Source organism: Micropterus salmoides, unplaced genomic scaffold, assembly GCF_014851395.1.
Source record: "Micropterus salmoides isolate LMB-PRFRI ecotype aquatic unplaced genomic scaffold, ASM1485139v1 Ms_hic_scaffold_1, whole genome shotgun sequence".
Lineage (NCBI taxonomy): Eukaryota > Metazoa > Chordata > Actinopteri > Centrarchiformes > Centrarchidae > Micropterus > Micropterus salmoides.
Genome location: NW_024040040.1, coordinates 34,639,594 through 34,650,877, shown reverse-complemented (window position 1 = coordinate 34,650,877; position 11,284 = coordinate 34,639,594). Strand labels below are relative to the sequence as shown.

The window sequence follows — 11,284 nt, the reverse complement described above, 5'->3', positions numbered from 1 at the left end:
GCCTATTACAGATTTTGACAGATTTGTGAACAATATTTGAGAGAAATCGGCCATTTGTGTACATAGAGAAAGTCTTAGATCTTTGAGTTCAGCTCATGATGAATGGGGCAAAAACAAAAGTGCTGTTTATAATTTTGTTCAGTGTAGTATACTTCTATACTGAACATATCTGTCTATTCATTTTTTTTGTTTGTCTGCTTTTATTGGCTCAATTTTCATTTAGTTTGCCATTGCACCGTAGTTGTAAAAGCATGACAGAGATTATCTATCATAACAACTGGTTACAGTAATTCTCACATTATAATATTTGATTGATTTGATCTCCTGCCAATTTATGAATAAATAATTCCATGATTTAACAACAGTTCATATTGACATCCTGTTCTGTTTGTTTGTTTGTTGTGTATCTGTCTGTCAGCTTTGTGTTTGATCGGAGAGAGAGAGATATATAAGAGCTAATCCCGTTAGCCTGGGCAGGGACATTGTGAGGCAGCCAACTGAAATAACCCCAGCAGTCTTATTTTACACCAGCTACTGTCATCCCTCACAGCCACGAGTTACTACCACGTAAATCATGTCACCCCATGATTAAATATGTTGAAACATGCACTTAGTTCTGTGTGAAATGCAGAGGCACAACTGAGAGTTGTTTTCAGTTATTTCAATAAAATGAATTGCAGAATTAGCAACTAGTTTGTAATTATGAAAATATTTCCCATCCCCCAATTGACTTTACCTGGCAGTGATTCATCTTTTAATTTGATTATAGAAAGACACACTTGTATTAATTATTAGGAGGCTTATTTACCAAGAAATGATGAAGTAATTAGGCCCGCTCTGTGGTGCTGGGTCTGGACTGGAGTCAGCTCTGCAGGAGGACAGTTGGTTGCGCGACAGTGATTAGCGGCTATAAGAGCTGATCTGGTGTTGATTCCAGGAAAAAGGGGAGTGCCCACAGGGAATTAATGAGTCTAAGAAATTTATTTGCCTCAGTCTGTTGTTTGGATGTGAGACGAGGACTGCGGAGGATCCCGGGACTCCGAGGTCTACGCAGGAAAGGGTCTTCAGGAGAAAAAGTGGATAGGCAGGCCTGTTCGCTGTAGCCCACACCAAGCCCCGCCATGTTCAGCAGGTTGAAAATGTTGATGAGGGCTCCCGAGCCTCCCCCTGCCCAAGCTCCTACCCCGCCTTCTACCCCAGCTCCACCAGCTAAGGTAAGGCCTCTTTCTGATATCTTAAATGTAAAAGACCTGGGCCAGAAAGGAACACTTTCAAAAATGTTGTTTTTATTTTTATTAAATTGTTACGGTAATTTCTATTTGCTGATCCTTAAACAGCAGTCCAACAGTCTTCACATTTGCACAATTTAAACCAAGCGTTAAATGACTTGCATTCTGTACTTGACGTGTGCTTGTCTCACTGAGCGCATGGGAGTTGCTTTTAAGTTAAACCATAGCAGGCGGATCACAGATCAGTGAAAGCCTCTGAAACAGTTTGGCACTGATGAAGAGCTGCCATGGCAGTTTTGGCAAGGGGACCCTGTGTGGGTGGATTTACTGTTGCTGTTTCACTGCTGGGCCTGCAATATTAATCCCGAAACTGAGGCGGGACACTGAGGATGAACTACAAGGGTAGTTTGGGTGCATGCCTTAATCATCAGCAGACATCAAAACTGAAGCCTGGACCTGGATTTATTGCGATAGCATTTAGCACTTTGACATTTTTGGAATCACAGTGTGCTTGATGCACCAAAATAGATGAGTTTTACAACCGATTTGTCTCAAGACATTGTTTGTCCACTCCTGTCTGCGCACTGTTACTGGTATTGTGTATTTACAGGAAGAAAAGCCCCCTGAAAAGAAGGATGAGAAAGAGGATCAAAAGAAAGAGGAACCAAAGAAAGAGGAGGAAAAGAAAGAAGAAGAAAAGAAAGAGGAGGACAAAAAAGAAGAGGAAAAGAAAGAAGTTAAGAAAGAAGAAGAGCCCAAGAAAGAAGAGCCAAAACCAGGTGAGGAACCTGTTTATTTGGTATAAACTCCATATTGTTTCATATTCTTACATCACATACTATTTCACCTGTCTCCTTGTCTCCCTGACTAGAGATAAAAGGAGTTATGTTATCAGAGGACGGGACAATGACCTCAACCAAGTTCAGACCAGTGAGCGCAGTCTGGGGAATACAGGCTGGAAATATAGTGAATATAGCATCGGCCATGCAGATCTTTGCGGTTGATTAATTGATTTCGGGAAAAAGAACCATGTACCATTCACATCACTATCACTGTCTTTGCCAAGTACAATAACTTAGACATAAGTGCATGGAGTACACCTTGTACAATTGTACAGTTCATACATTTAAGAAGGTACTGTAGTGCATTCTACTGTAGGTTGCTTTGATTTTAATTTCCCTGCCAAGAAGCAATTTCCTCGTGGACTTCTATTAGAAATCACAAACAGGCTAAAGTGCAGTTTTCTGTTCTTGGAATTTTACACTTTAGTATGAATTTGCCTAGTAGAGAACATCACTCATGCAGATTCTGGAGCCAAAATATTACTCACATATTTTTAAGTCATTTTATTTTTCAATCAAAGGAGGGTCTGTTTTTTTCCCCTTCCTGTCCCAGCTGCTCCTGCTGCTGCTGCTGCTCCAGCCACAGCTGCTCCTGCTGCTCCTGCTGCTGCCAATCCAGTGGGGGCTGATGGGTAAGAATGCATCATATATTGTTTGTCCCCAACTAGTGTGAATTGGGATAAGCTTCAGTCCCCTGCGACCCTGCAGAGACTAAGAGTATCTATATAATGGATGGATATATCAGTACTAACATTTCAAGCTTATTCAAGTTATTTAAGGTTTTGCATTACAGGAATTAGATTCATACTTTAGTTTTCAGAGTCATTTTGGTGCAACTGTTCAGGTTCATGTTTAGAAGGGACCTGTTGTCGGGTGCCCTGGTGGCCTAGGGGTTCAGGCGCTCAAGGATTGACTGTTGACTGAGTGGAGCCAGGATGACCCTGGAGCTTGAACTCTGTTCATTTCAGGAAATCCTCGTGCTTCTAGTCTCCAGGAATCCTGGATCAGCTTCACACAGCACAGTAAACTATAACAGCTGTTTCAGTTTACTGTGCTTTGTCTGACTTTGCGGCATTCAGCATTTCAAGAATTACAAAAAACTTGACACAGCTGTTGCTAATATCTGCCATCTGAAGCTAAGCTTGTTAAGTTTACTCTCCAAACATCGTATGTTAAACATTTTTAACTGATTGTACAGATGGACAGTTTACTCTGTCTGCATAGTTCCAGCTCCATTGTTTTTGGCTTTCCGTACAAGAAGTGCAGTATCTGGTCAGTGTGTTAGCTGCAGAGACAGCGGCCATGATCCCACTGTGACTTGAAGTAGGAAAGAAGATTAGGAGCTTAGCGGCATTTGTGACTGAGAACAATCAGAGATGGCGTTCATATGCAAGTTTGAATTTGGTTTCAAAGAATTTAACTTTGTTCCTTTCAGATTATTTATACAGTATATTATGACTGTAGTTTTTTTAGTTAGAGAGATGCATGGATGTCTATTGTGTCATTAAAATTACAAAGTCCTATTTTCTCTTTGAGGTTCAGATAAAAGTGGTTGCGTGTCTGTCTGCTTTTCATTCTTTCTCAGATTAACAGTGACTATAATAACATCCCCTTAATAAGAATCTTCCTCTTACTGCTCACCACTATTTATAAGTTTCCATTAATGCCCCCACACTTCCTTTCTCTCTGATTTAGTGTTAGTTTTCTATGGTTTTCAGTTTATTTCAATAAAAGCATTGTGGAGATGGTGTCTGCCTCCATAATAACCCTGTAGCATTATGAGCTCTTTAAGCTATGACGGTGTCTGACCCTTAAGGGCTTTGTAGGTGAGCAGAAGGATTTTACAGGGAGGAAGTGCAGATAAGTGAGGATAAGCAAAAATATGAAAAAAAATAAAATTATCTCTATTATCTCTATTCCAGTCAGTATTCGTGCCTCAACATTTTGGGTCATCTAATGAGTCTTAAGGGACTTGTTCGGGCAGGTTGATAATAAAGAATTGCAGTAATAGAGGCTAGTTTTCCGCAATCATCTAGATGCAGGATGTGCGTGATTTTAGCAATATTAACTAGATCAAAAAAAGGTGGTCTTGAAGTTTGTTTAATGTGAGAGTTAAAGGACATGTCCTGATCCAAGAGAAGGTTTAATTATAGCTACTTTAAAGGACTGTTAAAAATGTCAGATTGATGGTATCTGGTAAAGTAGTGCTGACAAGGTTAAAACTTCTTTAAGCAGCCTAGTTGGAATGGGGTCTAAGAGACAGGTTGTTTTTTTTAATCATGAAAGAAGCTCATGAAGTCATTACTACTGAGGGCTATGGGAATATATGACTCAACAGAGCAGTTATATCATTATTATTCTGTTATTCAACTTTGCTATTTTGCTTTACAGTGAAGAAGCCCCTCCACCCTCTCCTCCACCTGTTGTCTACTTCCGCTACACAGATGACACAATAAGAAGTTTGGTCAAGAAGTTAAGAGAGCGGACAGAGATGCTCAGAGAGAAAGCCATAGACCCTTACGCCACTTCACCAGAAATCACCCCGCCAGTCAGTAAGTATGGACACGTACAAACCCCCATGTGGACAGAACACAAACACGGTGAAAGTGCTTTTTAACTCACCGTCCCTCCGTTACTCTCTCTGCCTGTTCAGCGCCCATTCTGAGGAAGGATGACTACATCAGGAAGAAGGAGGAGGAGCGGATAGCGAAAGAAGAAGCAGATAAAAAGAAGGCAGAAGAGGCTGCCAAAAAGGCAGAGGAGAAGAAAAAAAAGGACGAGGAGAAAAGGATCGAGGCCGAGAGGAAAGCAGCGGAGGAGAAGATGTTAGAGGAGGTCCAGAAGAAAGTGAAGTATATTCCAGAGATCAATTGGTCCTACTTTGACATCCCCTTCCGTCCTATTGAGGTCAAGATGAATACCATCCTGGGAAACACCCTAGATCCTTTAGGTGAGGTGCACACTGGGAACAGGACAGATGTGATTAACTGAACACATAAACTGTAATAATCTGCACGTCTTCCTCTCTCTAGATCGGCGGTATATTTCCTGGTTGGCTGTGGTAGCGGTGACATTCAACTACAACATTTGGTTTAGCACAGCACGGATGGCCTTCCCGTACCACAATGAATACGTCAACCCCTACTGGATAGTTTGTGACATTCTAAGTGACTTAGTGACTGTTATTGACATCATCGTGTGGCAGCCCCGACTACAGTTTGTCAAAGCCGGAGATATCATTGTAAGTCCCAAAGCATTGTGAAGCATCACTAGTAATGTATCTGTGATAGTTGGCTGTTAGTGGCTTTAAACACTGAATAAATCTTCTATCCCTTGCAGAAAGACGGAGCTATGACTAAGGCACATTATCGGAAATCTGTGCGATTTAAGGTGAGAATTATCTGTCCAGTGGCGAAAACTAACTATTAACTCAAGTTCTGTAGTACTGATTAGCTTGTACTTCATTTAAGCATTTCTTTTGTATGGCTCTTTATACTTCTATTCTACATTTTGAGGGTTCATTTTTTACTTTTTACTTCACTACATTTACCTGACTGGTTACTACATAAGTAAATATATGATAAAATGAAATGATATAATCCAACACATTGCAGTGTTTTTTTGGGGCACTTGTCAAATTTAATATAATAATAAGGACTTTCCCAACAAAGTAAATCTTTTGAGTTATGGGAATTAAATCACATATTTTAATAAAATCTACCACTCACTGTAACCTCAGAAATACAGAAGTAATGTAAGTTTTTTATTTGTCTCTTTTTAGTTGGATATAATTAGCATAATCCCCTTTGACCTTCTCGGCCTGCGCTTTGGATTCTCCTCCATTTACCGATTCAACCGCTTTCTCAGGGTAGGCAGCCGGCTGATAATCTTTACTGATGATGTAAATGAAGGAAAACTGAGAAAATATATTTTGTATTATAAAGTTTTCTACGTTCAGTTCTTCAATAGCTGACGGTTTTCCTGTGTGTTGTAGATCGAGTCATTCTTTGAGTTCAGCGATCGACTTGAGAGCATCATGGCCAAGGCCTACATCTGGAGGTAAATGGTCCTGGAACAGTGACAGGAGTAAAAGAATACTGGAGTTTTGCCCAATTGTCAGCACACTGTGTGTAAACGTAAGCCTACAGATGAATTGTGAGCTAAAATAGATGCCTGTTAATAATTTAGTTTCTGAACCATTTACTTTTTGGTTGCAAGACATTAATATGTTTATCTTGTTATTTATATACAGTCCCGTCCAAAAGTATTGGAATGGTAAGGCAAATTCCTTTGTTTTTGTTGTTCACTGAAGACATTTGGGTTTAAGATCCACAGATGAGTATGAGACAAGAGTTCAGTATTTATTTTTGTTTTTTGTTTTGCTTACTTAAAAAATGGATAAGTTCAGACAAAGGGTGATATGTCCTAAGTGGTTTAACACATCTAGAATACCAGGAAGTAAAAGCTAAAATTCTGAACTCTTGTCTCATACTCATCTTTTGATTTTAAACCCAAATGTCTACCATTCCAATACTTTGGAGGGGGCACTCCACTCCAACATTTTTTGATAAATGTTCCTTCTACAGACCTGTTATAACATAAAACATTAATTACCTAGATTTTTGTATCTGGAAAAAATATATATTACATAAATATTATGTAGAATGTAAACAAATGCATACATATTACAATATCTTAGATTTTCTTATGTTAACACGTTTACATTGTGCTGAATTATCTCATATTCATCTGCTGGTACTCAGTTTTAGTTTTCCTCCTGGACAACATTTGAAACTAAAATGACCCTTATTCCGCTCACACATCAATTCCGTTACATCTAATGCTGTCTCTTGAATGCAGAGTGGCTCGCACCACAGGTTACCTGCTCTACGTCCTCCATCTCAACGCCTGTTTCTATTATGTTGCCTCAGTATACCAGGGCATTGGATCAACTACATGGGTATATAGTGGAAAAGGCTCAGCGTATGTACTTCATACATTTGTCACATTGTTGTTTGTGATGTTTGTGATTATAGATGTTAGCGTAGTTGTTGAGCTTTTGTGGTGCTGAAACACTAAATGCCAATCGCTTTTGTGTCTCTGTCCAAGGTGCTAAAAATGTCATGCACTGTTTCTCTATTGTAAATCACTACTTACTATATAGTGCACTGTGCTTTTTATGTTGTTTATTTTTTTTATTTTATGTTTTATATACAATTCTACCTGGAAACGCATTAACAACCATGCTGAGCAAGCTACCATCTAGTCATGCCCTGCCAAACACCCAGAACACAACAGCAACCACCTAGCAACACCCTAGAAACCTGCCTAAATGCAGAGAAAGTATCCAGCAAGACAACACCAACCATTTAGCAACACCCCAGCAAGAACCTAATCTGATCCAGTACTGTTTAAGTAGGAGACTTGTATCAGATTTGATCAAGAAATGAAGCCTTTCCCTGTCTATCTCAAAATGACTCAATAGAAAACAGTGAACACAATACAGCAAAAGTGTTAAAGGATGTTATGTCTGGTCCTTTGTCCACCTCAAGTATCGGTTCTGTGTATTTCTCTGAATGCACTGTGTTGTTGAACAGAGCACAACACAACATAAAGTCATAGTATCATGTTTATGAAACCAAAATTTGAAAAGGTCCCATCCTTCCACAGCTACCTGCGGTGTTATTACTTTGCAGTCCGCAGTCTGATCAACATCGGCGGTCTTCCAGAGCCCACCTCGACCTTTGAGATCGCCTTTCAGATGCTGAACTTTTTCATTGGCGTCTTTGTGTTCTCCAGCTTGATTGGACAGGTAGGTAGGAGGATAGTTCAAAAACCAAAGTTTCATTCATTTCTATCACCTGTCTGATGGTCTTATTCACTACACTCTATATTCACATTAAGTTTTCAAATCTCTGGTGTTATTTTTTATCTATATATGTTGAACTCCTTAGCAAAAGCTTTTCATCACAATGTAACATATGTGAGTTTAACACTCCCCCTTGTCTATCTTTCTTTCTTTCAGATGAGAGATGTAATAGGAGCAGCAACAGCAGGCCAGACATATTTTCGGGCGTCGATGGACGGCTGCGTCGCCTACATGAACACCTATATGATCCCCAAGCAAGTCCAGAACAGAGTCCGCACCTGGTACAACTACACCTGGGCAGCTCAGGGCATGCTGGGTGAGTCACTGAAGATAAGACACTAAAACGATATACAAAAAAATCAAGCTTTGCTTTGTAATGATCACAAATAATTATTTCCGTTCCAATAATGTTGAAAAACCAAGCAACTGTTCAGAGAAAATGCGTATGACATGTCCACGTCTTCTCCAGATGAGTCTGAGCTGCTTGACAAGATGCCTTTGGTGATGAAAACTGCCATCGCTGTGGACATCAACCTGGCCACCTTCCAGAAGATCGCACTGTTTCAGGTGACTCAGCATTCAGGGTGTCCTCTGGCCATGAGGACATTCTCTGGCCTGTGTCAGGACTGTTGAAACAAACACCAAAACAATAAGCTGTAATAAAGGTTACCACCATCCCCACATAAGATTACACGTTTATTAAGACACAGGGATAAAGGTGACAAGTGATTTTATTTTATTTTTTGTTTGAATTCAATATATATTGTGAACTAAAGTATGTTGGGTCACGTGTCTGCACAGAAATAGAGCAACACCTGTTTGCAGGGTTGTTAAATTGAGTCAAACATTTCGAAATTCAAAGAGGATGTTAAAAAGAGATGGATATGCCCACCCACGTGCCTGAAATTTAGTCAGTTTTGTTTGTCGTATTCATTGTAGTTTTTGTAATTCAACTCAATAGCTGAGACAATCAAATCCTCCCATAACGTGAGATGATTCAATTAAATTTTAGAAAAATTTAATAAACATCTGAAATCATACACTTCCATCTGAATACATCACTAACTGACCTGTCAACCTGCGACTGCCTCTCCACAGGGCTGCGACCAGCAGATGTTGGTGGACATGTTGCTGAGGCTCAAGTCCATCATCTATCTACCTGGAGACTTTGTTGTGAAGAAAGTGAGTGTGAGAGTGCATGTGCGTGTGTGTGTGTATGTGTATAAAGGATTTGGCGATCTTCAAGAAGTTTCATTATCAGTGTGACCTCTGCGTCCCGCCCTCTCCCTCCTCCTGCAGGGCGACATCGGTAAAGAGATGTACATCATCAAAAGTGGAGCGGTGCAGGTGGTGGGAGGACCTGACAACAGCATTGTGTTTGTAACGCTGAAGGCCGGCTGCGTGTTTGGAGAAATCAGGTTTGTCTGCAGGAGTGTTTAGTGATCTGTGTTCACTAGAGTATAAAAGAACACCGCTAAACAAATCATATATTTATCCTTCATTTTGTCCTCCTGTATCAGATGACAATTATCATGTCATGATAATATGTGCCGTATACATACTGAGAAAATGTTTGCTTCAGTTAAATCTGGTGAAGTTTTCTTAACTTAAAAGTAAAATTACACAGAAATTCACCACCTCACTTTTACATTTACAAAATTAAATAACAACAAAAGTAGCGTATATTGCACGGATCTAGGATTACATTGTAGAGTGCCTGCATTTCCCACATATAATCTTCTCATTGAGACACCAATGTTATTCAAAATAGACACTATGGACACGTTTTTATTTTTGCATCCCTCCCAATCAGTTTACTACAGTCTGCCAAAGATGGAGGTAACAGGCGCACAGCTAATGTGAAAGCACATGGCTTTGCTAACCTTTCTGTCCTGGAGAAGAAGGACTTGTTTGATATCCTCGTCCACTACCCAGAGTCTCAGAAAGTCCTGGCCAGGAAGGGAAGGTGAGTCATTAAGAAAACGGTTTGGTATGTAAACCTTTTTTTTTTTTTGACTTTGGCTGTTTCAGTCAAGACGTAAAAGAAACAACCACCCTCATTCAAATTCTTGTGATACTACATAAAATTCGATTTTACAATGCAGCTCATTAAGGATTTTGTGTGTGTGTGTGTGTGTGTGTGTGTGTGTGTGTGTAGGAAACTGACCAAAGCCAAAGGTCCTGCACCTGCTAAAGCCACTGATGATAAGCAGAAGGGTGCGACTCTGTTTGGAGACAAACCACCAACGCCCAAGTTTCTCAAAGCCTTTGGCAATTTCAGAAAAGGAGGCTTCATGGACAAACTCAAGGTAAAGTCTTAGCAGGCATGCACCGTGCTTCACAGAGAAAACCGGGGTTGTTTGATTTGGTTGTTGGCAAATAGCCTTGCACTCTTACAGAAAATGTAAACACTGGACACCTAATATTGTAAATGTTCACAAGAATTAATAACTTTGTGGTTAGAGAACAGCAGCTTTTAACTAAAGACACAGTGATGGCTTTACATCATGGGTGAGCGTGCAGTAACGTTCACGTGTCTTTTTTTTTTTTTTTTGTCTTCTATCCACAGAATGCTCAAGCGGAGCAGAAATGAGAGAGGCGTGTGTGACGGTTCTGAGCTTGGCTGCTTCATATATCTGTATCATTGTGAATATTCCACTTTTCACTGGCTACTGAAAGGCTCACAAGAAGACAGATTTTACAAGCAGAGGTGTGAAATGGTTGAGTTGTTGCAACCATTTCACATATGATTCCCACGCTCTTGAGCACAGACATCAACTGAAACCTGTGAGATTATGCAAAACCAGACTGTAAACAGAGTATATATTCTAGCCCTTTCCCTACCTTGGAAATGTCTGTAGATTCCTAATAGAGACTTCAATTCAACCTAATCAGTGCCAGTAGCCAAATCTTAAGATCTTTAAATTGTGCATCATTTTTCATATAAAGTTAAGTTGTTTACTACAGAATGTGTCCTTGGCTTTATTACTTGTAGACAAGCTCTTTACTTTTCACTTTGTAATTTGTTTTGCAGAGTTAGCAGTATGAGTGGCAGTACCGCCAATGGCTAAATGGGTAAAATGCACCTCCTACTGTTTGACATTAGAATTTAAACTAATGGAAAATTTAAAGGAAAATTAAAGGAAGACGACAGTCCTGGCACAGCTGACTGAGGATCAGCGGAAAACATGAAAGGAATGACTTCCTCGCTCTTTTTACAGTACTGCGAAGGCGAAATAATTACTCACTAATGTTGCTTAAACTTAAGGCACTGCTGGATTAAAATTAGAGGACTTTAGTGTTGGAAACTTACTCAGCCTGTGAAATGACATCAGAGAAATAGT

General features: G+C 39.8%; 1 protein-coding gene across 1 annotated transcript; it reads left to right on the top strand.

The window, feature by feature from the left end:
• The first annotated feature begins 77 nt into the window (after positions 1-77).
• Positions 78-10,904, top strand: cngb3.1 (cyclic nucleotide gated channel subunit beta 3, tandem duplicate 1). The gene is made up of 18 exons (XM_038725177.1): positions 78-1,214; positions 1,840-2,008; positions 2,607-2,703; positions 4,463-4,623; positions 4,725-5,021; positions 5,104-5,312; positions 5,411-5,461; positions 5,853-5,939; positions 6,066-6,130; positions 6,932-7,054; positions 7,742-7,883; positions 8,097-8,256; positions 8,410-8,507; positions 9,039-9,122; positions 9,240-9,358; positions 9,754-9,906; positions 10,099-10,249; positions 10,510-10,904. Exons 1-18 carry the CDS (start codon positions 1,122-1,124, stop codon positions 10,531-10,533), a joined length of 2,283 nt encoding a protein of 760 aa, XP_038581105.1. The 5' UTR covers positions 78-1,121; the 3' UTR covers positions 10,534-10,904.
• Positions 10,905-11,284: the final 380 nt, after the last annotated feature.

Coding starts and splice junctions, on each gene's coding strand:
- cngb3.1 (XM_038725177.1), top strand. CDS start 1,122: ATGTTCAGCAGGTTGAAAATGTTGATGAGGGCTCCCGAGCCTCCCCCT. Junction 2,009..2,606: donor GAAAGAAGAGCCAAAACCAG/GTGAGGAACCTG, acceptor GGGTCTGTTTTT/TTCCCCTTCCTGTCCCAGCT. Junction 7,055..7,741: donor TATAGTGGAAAAGGCTCAGC/GTATGTACTTCA, acceptor ATCCTTCCACAG/CTACCTGCGGTGTTATTACT.